The 17,103-nt window shown below is 48.8% G+C and overlaps 1 protein-coding gene across 2 annotated transcripts in view; it reads right to left on the reverse strand.

The window, feature by feature from the left end:
• Positions 1-8,993: 8,993 nt before the first annotated feature.
• LOC140405504 (carboxy-terminal domain RNA polymerase II polypeptide A small phosphatase 2-like) overlaps positions 8,994-17,103 on the reverse strand; it is a 32,748-nt gene continuing 24,638 nt past the window's right edge. The window contains exons 4-8 of one of the 2 annotated variants that reach the window (XM_072494022.1): positions 16,739-16,840; positions 15,646-15,702; positions 14,249-14,341; positions 13,425-13,610; positions 8,994-10,601 (exon numbers count right to left, since the gene is read on the reverse strand). In XM_072494022.1, coding sequence (XP_072350123.1) covers positions 10,464-10,601; positions 13,425-13,610; positions 14,249-14,341; positions 15,646-15,702; positions 16,739-16,840 — 576 coding nt within the window. In that variant the 3' untranslated portion in view covers positions 8,994-10,463. Of the gene's footprint in view, positions 10,602-11,265; positions 11,960-13,424; positions 13,611-14,248; positions 14,342-15,645; positions 15,703-16,738; positions 16,841-17,103 lie in introns of those variants that run through there. The other variant, XM_072494023.1, reaches the window with a different exon arrangement.

The raw sequence follows: 17,103 nt of genomic DNA on the forward strand, positions 1-17,103 counted from the left end.
CGGGTTGCTGCTGCTTACCGACCTTCCTCTAACGCTCCGCGAGATAGTCTAGGAACGGTTGCCACCGCCTGTAGAACCCCTGCGCAGACCCTCTCAAGGCAAACTTAATCCTCTCCAGCTTTATGAACCCAGCCATGTCATTTATCCAGGCCTCCACGCTGGGGGGCTTCGCCTCCTTCCACATTAGCAAGATCCTTCGCCGGGCTACTAGGGACGCAAAGGCCAGAATGCCAGCCTCTTTCGCCTCCTGCACTCCTGGTTCGTCCACTACTCCAAATATTGCTAGCCCCCAGCTTGGCTTGACCCGGACTTTCACCACCTGAGATATTGCTCCCGCCACTCCTCTCCAGAACCCCTCCAGTGCCGGGCATGACCAAAACATATGGACATGGTTCGCCGGACTTCCTGAGCACCTCCCGCATCTGTCCTCTACCCCAAAGAACCTACTCAGCCTCGCCCCCATCATATGCACTCTATGAACCACCTTAAATTGTATCAGGCTGAGCCTGGCACACGAGGAAGAGGAATTAACCCTACTTAGGGCATCAGCCCATAGACCCTCCTCAATCTCCTCCCCCAACTCCTCCGCCCATTTACCCTTCAGCTCCTCTACCAAAGCCTCCCCCTCTTCTTTCATCTCCTGGTATATCGCCGACACCTTGCCCTCTCCGACCCATACGCCCAAAATCACCCTATCTTGAATCCCCTGTGTAGTGGAAATTCCCTTACCTGCCGCCTCACAAACGCCCTCACTTGCATGTACCTGAAAGCGTTTCCCGGGGGTAGCCCAAGTTTCTCCTCCAGCGCCCCTAAGCTCGCAAACGTCCCGTCAATGAACAGGTCCCCCATTCATCTAATCCCTGCCCGATGCCAGCTCTGAAATCCCCCGTCCATCCTTCCTGGGACAAACCGATGGTTGTCTCTGATCGGGGACCACACTGAGGCTCCCGTCGCACCCCTGCGCCGTCTCCACTGCCCCCAGATCTTTAGCGTTGCCACCACCACCGGGCTCGTGGTGTACCTTGTCGGCGAGAGCGGCAGCGGTGCAGTCACCAGTGCCCCCAGGCTCGTTCCTTTGCAGGACGCCATCTCCAACATCTTCCACGCCGCCCCCTCTCCCTCCATCACCCACTTACGGATCATTGCCACGTTGGCTGCCCAATAATAACCACCCAAATTCGGCAACGCCAACCCTCCTCTATCTCTGCTATGCTCCAAGAACCCCCTCCTTACCCGCGGGGTCTTGCTCGCCCACACAAATCCCGTAATGCTCCTGCTTACCCTCTTAAAAAAGGCCTTAGTGATCACAATTGGGAGGCATTGGAATACAAAAAGAAATCTCAGAAGGACCACCATTTTAACCGACTGTACCCTGCCTGATAGCGAGAGTGGCAACATGTCCCACCTTTTAAAATCCTCCTCCATCTGTTCCACCAACCGCAACAAATTAAGTTTGTGCAGTGCCCCCCAGCTCCGAGCTACCTGAATCCCCAAGTATCGAAAGCTCCTTTCCGCCCTCCTCAACGGCAGGTCGTCTATCCCTCTTCCCTGGTCCCCCGGATGGATCACAAAGAGCTCACTCTTTCCCACATTGAGCTTATAGCCCGAAAAATCTCCAAACTCCCGTAGGATCTGCATTACCTCAACCATCCCCTCCACTGGATCCGTCACATACAGCAACAGGTCGTCTGCGTACAGCGACACTCGATGTTCCTCTTCCCCCTCGAACCACCCAATTCCATTTCCCCGACTCCCTTAACGCCATGGCCAAAAGGTTCAATTGCCAATGCAAACAGCAGAGGGGACAGGGGGCACCCCTGCCTCGTCCCTCGATACAGCCGGAAATACTCCGACCTCTGCCGGTTCGTGACCACACTCGCCACCGGGGCTCTGTAAAGGCGCTTAACCCAACTGATAAACCCTCCCCCGAACCCAAACCTCCTCAACACTTCGCAGAGATACTCCCACTCTACTCGGTCAAAGGCCTTCTCCGCGTCCATGGCTGTCACTATCTCCGCTTCTCCCTCCACCGATGGCATCATTATCACATTTAGGAGCCTTCGCACATTAGTATTTAACTGCCTACCCTTTACGAATCCCATCTGGTCCTCGTGAATCACCCCCGGGACACAGTCCTCAATCCTCATGGCCAAAATTTTTGCCAGCAACTTAGCGTCTACATTAAGGAGCGAGATCGGTCTATATGACCCACATTGCAGTGGGTCCTTATCCCGCTTCAAGATCAAAGAGATCGTCGCCTCCGACATTGTCGAGGGCAGGGTTCCCCCCCTCCCTTGATTCATTGAAGGTCCTTACCAGCAATGGGGCTAACAGGTCTACATACTTCCTGTAGAACTCCACCGGGAACCCATCCGGCCCCGGGGCCTTCCCTGCCTGCATGCTCCCCAGTCCTTTAACCAGCTCCTCCACCCCAATTGGCGCCCCTAAACCAGCCACCTCCACCCTTGGGAACCTCAACTGATCCGAGAATCGCAGCATCCCCTCTTTTTATCCTGGGGGCTGGGACCTATAGAGTTCCTTGTAAAAGGCCTTAAAAGCCTCATTCACTTTACCTGCACTCCACACCGTAGTTCCCCTGCCATCTTTGACCCCACCTATTTCCCTCGATGCCATCCTCTTACGGAGCTGATGTGCCAGCATCTGGCTCGCCTTCTCCCCATATTCATATATCGCCCCCTGTGCCTTCCTCCACTGTGCCTCTGCCTTCCCTGTGGTCAACAGGTCAAACTCCGTCTGGAGACTTCGTCTCTCCCCGAGTAGTCCCTCATCAGGGGCCTCTGCATAGCTCCTGTCCACCCTTAAAATCTCCCCCACTAACCTCTCCCTTTCCCTGCCCGCTCTCTTCACCCTGTGAGCCCTGATGGAGATGAACTCTCCCCTGACCACCGCCTTCAGCGCCTCCCATACTACTCCCACCTGCACCTCCCCGTTGTCATTAGCCTCTAGATACCTTTCAATACACCCCCGCACCCTCCCGCACACTTCCTTGTCTGCCAACAGTCCCACATCCAACCTCCACAATGGGCGTTGGTCCCTCTCCTCCCCCAGCTCCAGCTCCACCCAGTGCGGGGCGTGGTCTGAAATGGCTGTGGCTGAATACTCCGTTCCCTCCACTTTCGGGATCAATGCCCTGCCCAGAACAAAAAAATCTATCCGGGGGTAGGCCTTATGCATGTGGGAGATAAAAGAAATTTCTCTGGCCAAAGGCCTGGCAAATCTCCACGGATCTACTCCCCCCATCTGATCCATAAACCCCCTAAGCACCTTGGCCGCAGCCGGCCTCTTCCCCGTCCTAGATCTGGAACGATCTCATGCTGGGTCCAGCACAGTGTTAAAATCCCCCACCCATTATCAAACTCCCTACCTCCAGGTCCGGAATACACCCCAAAATCCGTTTCATGAATCCAGCATCGTCCCAGTTTGGGGCATATACATTCACCAGTACCACCTCCGTCCCCTGCAACCTACCGCTCACCATCACGTATCGGCCTCCCTTGTCCGCTACTATGTTCTTGGCCTCAAACGACACCCCCTTTCCCACTAGCATTGCCACCCCTATATTCTTCGCATCCAGCCCCGAATGGAACACCTGTCCCACCCATCCCTTCCTTAACCTGACCTGCCACCTTCAAATGTGTCTCCTGAAGCATGACCACATCTGCCTTCAGTCCCTTTAGATGCGCGAATACTCGGGCCCTCTTAACTGGCCCATTTAGGCCTCTCACATTCCACGTGATCAGCCGGATTGGGGGGTTACCCCCACCCTACCCCTAAACCCCCCCCCCGCCGACTAGCCATCTCCTATCTTAGGCCAGTCCTGTGCTCGCGCCTCCCGCACCCTCCAGTCTCCCAGGCGGGGAACCCCCACCTCGACCACCTCTTCCATTTTCAGTTCCCCCTCGGACAGTGCAGCAGCAACCCTAGAATCTCTCCCCCCCGCCCCCCCCCGCTAGTTCCACATCAAGCTCTTTTGCTCCCCTCATATTGCTTCCGTGAGTCAGCTGACTTCTGCTGACCCCGGCTTCCCCCGCCTTCCCGTCGATCTCCCCCATGTGGGAGTCTCTCCTCCTCCTTGCCTTCCTCCACCCCCCCCCCCCCCCCCTTTTGGCGTGGGAAAAGCCCGCACTTTCCTGAACCAGCCCTGCCCCCTATGGCGCAGCTCCTGTTGCGGCCATTATCCCAGTTCCCTCATCCCCGAGTCTCACCTCCCTCCAGCACCGACGCCCACATTCCCCATCATCATCATCTTGTCTACAGAAAGGAAATAAAGAAATTTTATGAATTATAACCAGAACTCTACCCACATCCCGATCCATCATCCCACCCATGAAATATTCTTTACCCATATTTACAACCCCATATACAACCACATCCCCTCAGTTCAAGTCCAGTTTTTCCATCTGAATAAAGGTCCAAGCCTCTTCTGGCGTTTCGAAATAATGGTGTCGGTCCTGATAAGTGACCCACAGTCGCGCAGGCTGCAGCATGCCGAACCTGACTCTTTTTATGCAGCACCGCCTTGGCCCGGTTAAAGCCAGCTCTCCTCTTTGCCACCTCCGCGCTCCAATCCTGGTACACTCGGATCACCGCGTTCTCCCATCTACTGCTCCGCACCTTCTTGGCCCATCTCAGCACACTTTCTTTGTCCGCGAAGCGATGGAACCTTGCCACTATCGCCCTTGGCGGCTCATCAGCCTTGGGTCTCCTCGCCAGGACCCGGTGAGCCCCTTGCAGCTCCAGGGGGATCGGAGAGGCCTCCGCACCCATCAGCGAGTGGAGCATCGTACTCACGTACGCCCCGGCATCAGCTCCCTCCACTCCTTCAGGAAGACCCAGAATCTGGAGGTTCTTCCTCCTCGACCTGTTCTCCAGGACCTCGATTCTCTCGGCCCACCTCCTGTGCACCGCCCCGTGCGCCTCCATTTTTACCGCCAGGCCCAGGATCTCGTCCTCGTTGGTGTTCACTTTATCGTTCACCTCACGAAGCTCCACCGCCTGGGTCTTCTGGGTCTCCTTCAGCCCCTCGATCGCCAACAGCATCGGCGCCAGCACCTCCTTTTTCAGCTCCTCCACGCAGCGCCTGAGGAACTCCTGCTGGCCCGGCCCCCACGCTGCTCGCTCTCCGCCCTCCGCCATCTTGCCTTTCCCCCTCGTTTTGGTCTCTGCTCCAGGGCCTCTTTCCTCGTCGTTCCACCGCTGATCTCTGCCATATATTGTGAGGGGAGACCTCACTGCACCTTCCCACATGGGATTAATTTGAAAAAAGTTCCGTTGGGGCTCCTCTGGAGAGCCCGAAAGTCCGTTGTCGCGGGAGCTGCCGAAACGTGCGGCTTAGCTCCGCATCGCCGCAACCGGAAGTCCCAGGAACATCTTTAACCAACCATTGCCGAAAACACAAACAATAAGTTAAAACTGTAACATGCAGCAGAGAACACGGGCCTTTTGGAACTTGGAGGTTTTCAGCTCTACAAATTCGGAACAAGGGGCCATAGATATGTAATTAAATGAAAGAGATGGGGTGGCATGATGGCACAGTGGTTTGCACTGTTGCCTCATAGCTCCAGGGACCCGGGTTCAATTCTGGCCTAGGGAGACAGTCTGCGTGGAGTTTGCACGTTCTCTCCGTGTCTGCGTGGGTTTCCTCCGGGTGCTCCGGTTTCCTCCCACAGTCCAAAGATGTGCAGGTTAGGTGGATTGGCCGTGCTAAATTGTCCCTTAGTGTCCAAAAGGTTAGGTGGGGTTACGGGGATAGTAAGTAGGGTGCTCTTTCCAGGGGCCCCGATGGGCCGTATGACCTCCTTCTGCACTGTTATGGGCCAGGGTTTAGAGAAACCCAAAGTGTATCATGGAGTTAACCTGACCCACAACTTTTAATAGATTGTGGTATGGGGAGCACACGGCCCACTCTACAGGTGTGGTACAGCAGAAATGGAAAAGTATTTTGTAAAACAAAACAATGTTTATTCTATGAACTTAAGTTTACCTTTTTGAAACATACAGTGAACATCTTAGCAACCATCAATTCAAATACACCTCCCAAAGAATACAACACTAAGTAATCCTTTAAGCTTTCCTTTTAACATCCATAAGACTCAAAACACCTTTTACCAGAAGCACATCAGGTTAAAGTCACTCCTGTTATTAGTTTTAAATCATCAAGATCGATTTACAGTCTTTAGATTACAGAGAGAGATTCAGACACCTTCTGGCTGTGACTGCAGCTATCCAGCTCTGAAAACAAAACTAAAACACACCCTGCAGCAAACAGCCTAAAACAAAAGTAAAAAGCTGACAGACAGCCCAGCTCCACCCCCTCTCTGACATCACTGCAGTAATAAACACCCATTTCTTAAAGGTACTCTCACTACAGATACTTATGTACACACCCATTTATAAACAGCCATTTCTTAAAGGTACTCTCACATGACATGCACTGTAAATTCTATGATTCAGAACAGAGGGCAAGATAAACCTAACTATAGTAACTAGGATGGCTAAACTTAATTACAGTAACGTACGCGGCATGGTGGCACAGTGGTTAGCACTGCTACATTACAACGCTAGGGACCCAGGTTCTTTTTTTTTTTTACATTTAGAATACCCAACTCATTTTTTCTAATTAAGGGGCAATTTAGCGTGGCCAGTCCACCTACCCTGCACATCTTTGGGTTGTGGGGAACGAAACCCATGCAAGAATGTGCAAACTCCACACGGACAGTGTATCCCAGAGCCGGGATCGAACCTGGGACCTCGGCGCCGTGATACAGCAGTGCTAACCACTGCACCACCGTGCTGCCCCGGTTCAATTCCAGCCTTGGGTCACTGTCTGTGCGGAGTCTGCACGTTCTCCCCGTGTCTGCGTGGGTTTCCTCCGGGTGCTCCGGTTTCCTCCCACAGTCCAAAGATGAACAGGTTAGGTGGGGTGACGGGGGAGTGGGTGCTTTCAGTGGAAGGTGCAGACTTGATGGGCCCTGAATGGCCTCATTCTATACATAGAACATAACAGTGCAGAAGGAGGCCATTCGGCCCATCGAGTCTGCACCGGCCCACTTAAGCCCTCACTTCCACCCTATCCCTGGAACCCAATAACCCCTCCCAACCTTTTTGGTCACTAAGGGCAAGTTATCATGGCCAATCCACCTAACCTGCAAGTCTTTGGACTGCGGGAGGAAACCGTAGCACCCGGAGGAAACCCACGCGCAGACGGGAAGAACGTGCAGACTCCGCACAGACAGTGACCCAGCGGGGAATCGAACCTGGGACCCTGGCGCTGTGAAGCCACAGTACTATCCACTTGTGCTACCGTGCTGCCCAGTACTCTGGAGATTCTATGATTCTAGAGTACAAAATCTTGACTCACATTCTCAGTCCACGACAGGGGGAATGCTGCACTATCAGAAGGGTTGCCCATGGGGTGAGATTTTAAACCAATGCCCCATCTGTTCTCTCAGATCAAGTTGATGTCACCATTTCAAAGAACTGCCGCGTTTGTCCAGTGGTCTAGCGGTAAACTCTTTAACTGACATTGCTTTAAAAGGTTACTTGGTGATTATCGTATTACCAACTGTGGGAGTTGGCTGTGCACAAGTAGCTGTTGTATTTCATTAATTACACTTAGGGCATTCAAGTGTACACCAAGAGTACTTAATTGGGTGCAAAGCAGTTCGGGGTGTCAAAGTTGTGAAAGGTACGACATAACTGCAAACAGACAAAACTCTTGAATGGACTGGCCAGTGTCCAGGTGGCTGAAAATCACCTTCCCGCCAGACCCTGTTCCCTCAACAAGACAAAGAAAATTCTTCAAGCGCATGCGGAGACTCTGCTTGAAGCACAGCAGGATTGACAATGACTGGGAAAAGCTTGCAACCAAATCACAGAGAATGGCAATGACGGGGCCCATCCGGCACTCTGGATACCACAACCTCATGGAACGCCTTGCTCCACATGCCCAAAGATCTGTGGGTTGCAAAATTGGCCTGCTCAGTCACATGAAGCCCCACAGGAGAACCCCACAGCCCCGTCTGGTTGTCATCCTCAAATTGAGGAACAGCCAATGATAAATGCAAGTTTGTTCTCACACAGAGCTGTGAGGCAATGGAATTCACTTAGAGTTCATACGTGAAGTAGAAACTATGTCAAGATTCAGTTGGATAGGTGGATGAAGGAAAAGGAGAGTAAGCTGGCAAGATGTGATTCGAACTTTGTTTGTCTGGAGGGTGTTACGGGCCAGGGTTTAGAGAACCCCAAAGTGTATTATGGAGTTTACCTGACCCACAACTTTTAATAGATTGCGGTTATGGGGAGCACACGGCCCACTTTACAGGTGTGATGCAACAGAGAGCTACAGTACTTTTAAAACAAAACAATGTTTATTTATGAAACACCAATCCTCCCCACAGACACAATATTCTGGAAATAACCCTTACCTTTCCTTGCAACATCCATAAGACAAAAGACCCTTTTTAACACAGAGATCAGGTTTAAATTCTCAACTGAGAACAGTTATCACTTTGAAATCACTCAAATGATCTGGAGACAGTCTTTAGATTGCCGAGAGTGATCCTTATACAGCTGCTTGCTTTGCCTGCAGCTATCCAGCTCTCAAAACAAAACTAACACACCCTGTAGCAAACAGCCTAAAACAAAAGTAAAAGCAGACAGCCCAGCTCCACCCATTCTCTGACATCACTGCAGCCATTTGACAAACACCCATTTCTTAAAGGTACACCCACGACAGCTAATTTTATAAACGCCCATTTCTGAAAGGTACTCTCACATGACGAGGGTAAATGTTACCAAACATTAGTTGGGCTAAATGGTCAGTTTCTATGCTCTGGTAATGGAGGTCAGTGCTGGTGCCAAATGGAAATTGGTGGGACAATCGAGAGTGCTTCTTCATCTCAGTCGTACACTTTTCCCACAATAATCCCCTCACTCCAGAACAAAGAGAAGCATAACACAAATAAAAATATGTTGTTTTAATTCTATCAGATGAGATTAAATACAATAACAAAAGCAGCTGGGCATAAGGAAACATTCTTGAGGAAGGTTGATAACTGACGTGCAGAGGGAAGATCCACTGTAGCACTCCTCTGGAAGAACAATCTGGTGGTCAGAGTAACATTGCACAATTTGTGCCAAACTGTGCATGTTGGAGCTTTGACCTCAGAGCCACTGGGAATTAGCTCACTCTGACCGATACTGCACTCAAAACTCAGGCCCTCAAAGCAGGAAGATACTAGAGACAAGACATCACCTCATCTCTCAATTAACCATTTAAAAATGTCATGTATATCATTGGAGACGAAATAGGAAGACGAGTTGAAAGCAAGTTTTTGATCATGTCTTTCATCCAAGTTACCATTTGAAGGACATGGGAAGCAAGAATGGAAATCCAAGGTACAAGATATGCATTAAAATAGTCTTCAGCTTATTGGTAACTTGAAGGCAATAACCACCATTTGAAAATATGGTCTCTGCAAATTAGCAGTCAGCTCTTTCCAAGATCGTTTTAGCATTTAATCCCCTCCATTATTTAAAAATAAATTTAGAGTACCCAATTTTTTTTCTTAATTAAGGGGCAATTTATCGTGGCCAATCCACCTAGCCCGCACATCTTTGGGTTGTGGGGGCGAAACCCACGCAGACACGGGGAGAATGTGTAAACTCCACACGGACAGTGATCCAGGGCCGGGATCGAACCCGGGTCTTCAGAGCCGTGAGGCAGCAGTGCTAACCACTGCGCCACCATGCCGCCCTGAACCCCTCCATTTTGTATGCCCTTCAACTCTTTTACATTAGGAGCTAGATTCCTTAGTGTCCATAATATTCACTGAAATCCAGAAATACCCCAATACCAACCCCTTACAAAAATATCTCAAAGGGCTTGATTTTAATATCCTGTATTTAAAAATAGTGTGCACTAATTTAAGTAATGTTAAATATTCTGTATGGCTATTAAATTAGAAAAATAAAATCACGTGATTAGCAGCTATTGGTCATTTTCAGCGAATGCTGAAAAAAAGTGAATTTTTTTAAAGTGCATCATCCTTTTAATTTATTTACTGGAGATCCCCACCCATCCAAAACTTATATTTAGTGAAACAAAGTTTTAGCAAGGGTTAGATTTGTGCATTTTTCTTGTGCCTAAAAAGGAGGCATGCATTTTTAGACATGTATAACAGAAACAAAGTGGCATGTGGATGTTAAAAGTAGTTGCATACCCAAATACATCTGTAAAAAAAAAAAAATGGTTTCAAAGTGGTCAACTTGATAAAGGGTCATCATATCCCAGTGCTATAAATGTAGAAATTTAGGTACATTAAAGTTTGGATAGACCCAAAATGTACATTGCCAGAAAGTCCATTCTATACCCTGGAGAAACAATCAGAATGGAGATTATTAGGAGGTGTTGTTATGAATGCTGACAATTGGCTGTTTTTTTAAAAAAAAGACTGGTTTGGCGTCAGTCGTCCCAGACCAGTGTAGACATTCTCTGCTTGGCTAAGTTCCTCAAAGGCAGGGATTAGGCGGAGTAACTCGGTATCGGATAGGTCGTCAAACCAGGATGTTATTGGCACCTGGCAATAGCAGAGAAAAAGAAAACATGACATTTTGCATTTCTAACGCACTCCCCCTCTCCCCACCCAAACACCACACATTTACTCACTTCTTTACTCACTCTTCTTTCCTGAATTCAAACTTTTTCTTTCAATTTAGAGTACCCAATTATTATTTTTTTTTTGCAATTAAGGGGCCAATCTACCTACCCTGCACATCTTTGGGTTGTGGGGGTGAAACCCACGCAGACACGGGGAGAATGTGCAAACTCCACACGGACAGTGACCCGGGATCGAACCTGGGCCCTCAGCGCCACAGTCCCAGTACTATCCACTGCGCCACATGATTGGTGGAGCAAGCTCAAGGGGCTGAATGGCCTACTCCTGTTCCATTTCCTATGTTCCCATGATACAGCCACGTTAAATTGCCTCTCCTTCGATATTTATTTCCAAAATTGATTCAGCTTATTTCATTTCACCTCCCTTCTCAGATTTGAATTGTATTCCCGATACTTGCAGGTAAGGAGGTCCTGTGGTGCCGTGGCAGCATCCCTACCTCTAGGTCAGAAACTCAGAGTTCAAGTCCCACTTCAGGACTTCATGGCCATGGATTGGATTTGTTTATTGTCACGTGTACCGAGGTACAGTGAAAAGTATTTTTCTGTGAGCAGCCCAACAGATCATTAAGTACATGGGAAGAAAAGAGAATAAAAGAAAATACATAATAGGGCAACACAACATATACAATGTAACTACATAAGCACTGGCATCGGATGAAGCATATAGGGTGTAGTGTTAATGAGGTCAGTCCATAAGAGGGTCGTTTAGGAGTCTGATGACAGTGGGGAAGAAGCTGTTTTTGAGTCTGTTCTTGCGTGTTCTCAGACTTCTGTATCTCCTGCCCGATGGAAGAAGTTGGAAGAGTGAGTAAGCCGGGTGGGAGGGATCTTTGATTATACTGCCCGCTTTCCCCAGGCAGCGGGAGGTGTAGATGGAGTCAGTGGATGGGAGGCAGGTTCGTGTGATGGACTGGGCGGTGTTCACGACTCTCTGAAGTTTCTTGCGGTCCTGGGCCGAGCAGTTGCCATACCAGGCTGTGATGCAGCCCGATAGGATGCTTTCTATGGTGCATCTGTAAAAGTTGCTTGAGTTAATGTGGACATGCCGAATTTCCTGAGTGGAAGGTGTTCATAATGAGACCAAACAGGTTGCGTTATCAGCCTGTAAATTCTTCCAGTATCACCGATAGCAGGAAAGGTTTGTGGTCAGCAATACCAGAGAAGGAAACAGCAAACTACTGTAGTACTTTGTGAAGTATAATCATGAGCAATCCAATAGAAGTTTATGGTGACCACGCCCCCTTCGGGAATAGTCTCCTCCTGTAGGTATTTACATCAGAGAATTTATCTGCCACAAAATGTTCTCATAATAAAATTGATCCGTGCATCAGACAGAAATTGTAACATATGCTCTGGAGTTGTTGAGGGATGAGGATGGCACAGTGGTTACCCCTGCTGCCTAATAGCGCCAGGGACATGGGTTCGATTCTGGTCTTGGGTGACTGTGCGGAGTCTGCACGTTCTCCCCATGTCTGCGTGGGTTTCCTCCGGGTGCTCCGGTTTCCTCCCACAGTCCAAAGATGTGCAGGTTAGGTGGATTGGCCATGTTAAATTGTCCCTTAGTGTCCAAAGATGTACAGGTTAGGTGGATTGGCCATGTTAAATTGTCCCTTAGTATCCAAAGATGTGCAGGTTAGGTGGATTGGCCATGTTAAATTGTCCCTCAGTGTCCAAAGATGTGCAGGTTAGGTGGATTGGCCATGCTAAATTGTCCCTTAGTGTCCAAAGATGTGCAGGTTAGGTGGATTGGCCATGTTAAATTGTCCCTTAGTGTCCAAAGATGAGCAGGTTAGGTGGATTGGCCATGTTAAATTGTCCCTTAGTGTCCAAAGATGAGCAGGTTAGGTGGATTGGCCATGTTAAATTGTCCCTTAGTGTCCAAAGATGTGCAGGTTAGGTGGATTGGCCATGATAAATTGTCCCTTCGTGTCCAAAAGGTTGGGTGCGGATACTGGATTACGGACTTAAGTAGGGCGCTCTATCCAAGGGCCGGTGCAAACCCGATGGGCCGAATGGCTTCTTTCTGCACTGTGAAATCTATGATAGCAGGTACAGTGTAGGTGTCAGTGGGGCATTCTTGCCTCAGTCACAAAGTTGTAGGTTCAAGCCCCACAGAGCTCAGAATTTGGGCTGGCAGTGGGGACAGCACGGTAGCACAGTGGTTAGCACTGTGGCTTCACAGCGCCAGGGTCCCAGGTTCGATTACCCGCTGGGTCGCTGTCTGTGTGGAGTCTGCACGTTCTCCCCGTGTCTGCGTGGGTTTCCTCCGGTTTCCTCCCACTAGTCCAAAGATGTGCAGGTTAGGTGGATTGGCCATGATAAAATGCCCTTAATGTCCAGTCCAAAAAGGTTAGGAGGGTCATTGAATTAGGGGGATAGGGTGGAAGTGAGGGCTTAAGTGGGCCGGTGCAGACTCGATGGGCCGAATGGCCTCCTTCAGCACTGTATGTTCTAACTGGGGGAGGAGCACTCCTGTCAGTTGTCAGAGGTGCCATCTTTCAGAGGAGTTAAACAGAGGCCTTATTGTCCCCCTGGGTGGTTGGGACTATTTTGAAGTGGAGCAGGTGAGTGCTGATCAGTGTCCTGATCTATATTTATCCCCAAACTAAACAAAAAAGTAACAGATCAACAATCTTGATGTGTGCAAATTGGTTGTTGTATTCCTCCATGTTGCAACAGTGACTACACATCAGAAATACATGATTGCCAAAAGCCCTGTACTTACTGCGTTATCTGGATGGAAGATATAAGATGCGGGTGAATTGTCGATAATGATGATCTTGTTCAGGTCTCGGCCCAGACGGCTGAGGTCTTTAACATAACTGCCCTGATGGAAAACACAGGATTCCCTGAAGAGTCGGGCTCGGAATACACCCCATTTGTCCAGCAAATCGGTCACAGGGTCAGCATACTGAGGAAGCAAAGTGTGCGGTTAGATTAGGAACAGGTATGGGGGGGAAGCCATAAAAAGAAGTGTGGACACAACTGCAGCAGGTCTTCACGGTAAACTTCAGAACTAACAAATTCACGATTAGGGGACATCCTGTTTCTCAGATATACAGATTTATGGAGTTGCTCGGGTTAGGCAGCTCTTTAATGGTAATCAGTTGTCACTGTTCATCAAAACCATGGTAGAGTGTCAATTCCGATGTGGAAGAGAGTATGTTTTGAAATGAAAATGAAATTAAAATCGCTTGTCACAAGTAGGCTTCAAATGAAGTTACTGTGAAAAGCCCCTAGTCGCCACATTCCGGCGCCTGTTCGGGGAGGCTGGTGCGGGAATTGAACCGTGCTGCTGGCCTGCCTTGGTCTGCTTTCAAAGCCAGCGATTTAGCCCAGTGTGCTAAACCAGCCCCTTTTGCATCAAGCCACAGCGGGGACTGTATCTGGGAGTGGCTGGTTACAGAGCACCTTTAGCAACTAGCCACTTGATGGCGAGAGTAATTAAGCAAGGAGAGGAATAATTATATTTTCCAATTTTGGAAGATTCCCTTTTCATTTGATTTAAATGAAGCCGTTTCGCTGAACCGACTTGAAGGGAAAGGGTACCTTTGCTAAACTGGCTGTAAATAACACACATTCAAACAGTTCTCCCATTCTTTGAAGGAATTCGTCTACGTAAGGCCTCTTGAACACATATACCTAAAAGAAACACACAGGACAATGAAAAACAGCATAGAACCCAACACAACCACATCCCCACACCCCCAAGTAACAATCTGGGACCAAATCCACTCAAATACTGCAGTTGTCTGTTTCTTCCGAGATGAAAGGCGAGTGCTGAATAGACGCTTTAGTAATCCTACTTTTCAGGGAAAGAAAGGTGTACCAAGAACAGTGGAGTTCATTTGCTTGACTGGGGGCAAGTATTTGCCAACGTAATTTGGATCAGTGTTATTTGTTTGTTGTCTGGCACAAGATGCACAGAACATGCATGTGTCCACTGGGTCTCTCGCTCCTATATGCAGACCATTTGGTGTCTGCTGAAGATTCAATCTGCAATCTTTGGAGGTGTGAAGCAGACCATCACCTGAGACAAGTCATCGAGAATAGGCCACCTTAAACGGACACAGCCTATCCTGGATTACTTGAAGCAGGTGATAGCTCGACACGAATTCTGACAGAATCCGGTTCACCGCTGGCTGAGAAATAATGTTCCAAGTGAGCTACAAATCGTTAAATACAAAATCTTACTCCCACTGGAAATGTAAAAATACTTTGAGATCCCCCCCCCCTCCAGAGTCCCATTATCAGGTGCGCTTCAGCCTTACCCATTCCGGCACAGGTAATGGTCCGCATATTCCATGCCCAGGAATTGAATCCTGGACTACAGACCCAGTGTTAAGGAACATTCCAATGAGATGTCTCATTGATGTTAAGTATCCAATAATTGACACTGATATGTAAAGAGGCTGCTGGTGGCCTGTGTGTCAGGTGATGTGATGTGCTGATAGAGTTTTGTACAGAGCGTGTTCAAGGAAAATAAAGGTGTCTGTGAGAAGGAGCAGAACTCTTGACTCTTTACTCAACAACAGCCAGAAGCTACCACCCAGGACTCCAGTCATTGTCAACATTATTACAAAAGTCGTTCGCCTTGAGAGGGTCACTGTGAGGGTTCGCCCGGAGGTGGCAACCATTCATCGACTTCTTCGCGGAGAATTAATCGTCAGCAGAGGGGGGGATTAGGGTTAGCGTAGATTAGGGGGTTAATTAATGGTAGGACCTGATGGGGAGGGAGGTGGTATTTGCACTGAGGTGGTATTTACACTATGTTTATATTTTCATGTACATTGTTTATATTGCTGCTGTTACAATGCCAAAAAAATACCTCAATAAAATGTCTATTAAAAAAAAACATTATTACAAAAGTCACATTCCAAACAGGAATAGAGAATCTCAAAAGATGATTTAGTTTGAAAATGAGAATAAATTGAACAGTTTCTCACCCATTCAGCCACCCCTTCAATTTGAAGAGGGACTATGAAGTCAGCATTGTCAATTGGCTGAAACAGGAAGAGACACAGTTAGTTTACCAGACGTTGCACATGGTAACTCCCAGCAACACATCCCCTGCCCCATCCAAATTACAACAAAAGGTCCCGACACAAACATGAGGTTTAGGAATTTTTGCAAAGTGCATGACTTCACTAAAATCTGAACCCTAAATTTGTTTGGAACTTTCCTCCATGCTCGAAGTCTTCACCCCAACAACTTAGCCAATTGAGGCAAACTAGTCGGAGCATCTTTGGCAACCAGTTTCCTAGACTTGGGCTCAGGAGAGCAGGTAGGGTTCCCTTTCCTGACCATGATCCAGCGATCTTTTATGGAGAGGGATCGGTGTCTGCGTGGGTTTCCTCCAGGTGCTCCGGTTTCCTCCCACAGTCCAAAGACGTGCAGGTTAGGTGGATTGGCCGTGATAAATTGTCCCTTAGTGAAGGTTAGGAGGGGTTATTGAGTTACGGGGATAGGGTGGAAGTGAGGGCTTAAGTGGGTCGGTGCAGACTCGATGGGCCGAATGGCCCCCTTCTGCACTGTATGTTCTCTGTTGTTCTGTGTCCTAAATTGAGCTGAGCGCAGCCACGATGGCACTGATTGGTCAGACAGCTCACTAACAAATTAACGTTCATACTTATACACGAGGAGTGGCAGCTCGGGGGAGGTTAAGGGCCTAAACCTGTGGACCGGTTACTCGAGAGGGAAATATAGATACCATTGAATGTTAATGGACAAGCTGCCTGCTGTATCAGTATGTGCTTTTCCAGAACATAAAGGAAGGTAGTTTCAGATCAAAGAGTCTTTTTTCTGCTACATCTAAAGCACGATTATATTCTCCATTTCCAGAGGGGGATGGTGCTTTCTCTCAATTTCCCTGCAGGCCCACACCAAAGCAACCCCCCCCCCCACGTGACTGGCTACGAATAGGAAGGGGAAGCCTGTTTGACCAATTTCCTCTGTCTAACCCAAGGAAAGCTAGAGGCAATCGGAATGTTTGATACACCGTGATGGGGGACCTGTCGACCCACCACCGACTGCCCTCACCTCGAAGGAACTGTGAATCAAGGTCTCATCTAAATCAATGACGAGACAAAACCTCTCAGCAACCTGCGTTTCAATCTCAGGCAGAAGCCAAATGTCTGGAATCTGAGGGGAAAAAAGACAATGCAATTTAAAATAAGCCTGCTGTCGTGGACAGTGGCAGAGACTGTTAACCGAGGTGCAGGGCAAGCGAGAGAGGGAGAGGCGCGAAAAACAAAAAGAGACAAGGTTTGAATTGTTCCTTTATCACCAGGGCAGGAAGCAACGAACAGCTGATGGCGATGATCACATGACACTAACAGAAACATTATATTCCCAGCCTGTTAAAACTAGATGGAAGCAACATTTGGTTGGTAGTTATTGGCATC

The sequence above is a fragment of the Scyliorhinus torazame genome, chromosome X, assembly GCF_047496885.1.
Source record: "Scyliorhinus torazame isolate Kashiwa2021f chromosome X, sScyTor2.1, whole genome shotgun sequence".
Classification (NCBI taxonomy): domain Eukaryota; kingdom Metazoa; phylum Chordata; class Chondrichthyes; order Carcharhiniformes; family Scyliorhinidae; genus Scyliorhinus; species Scyliorhinus torazame.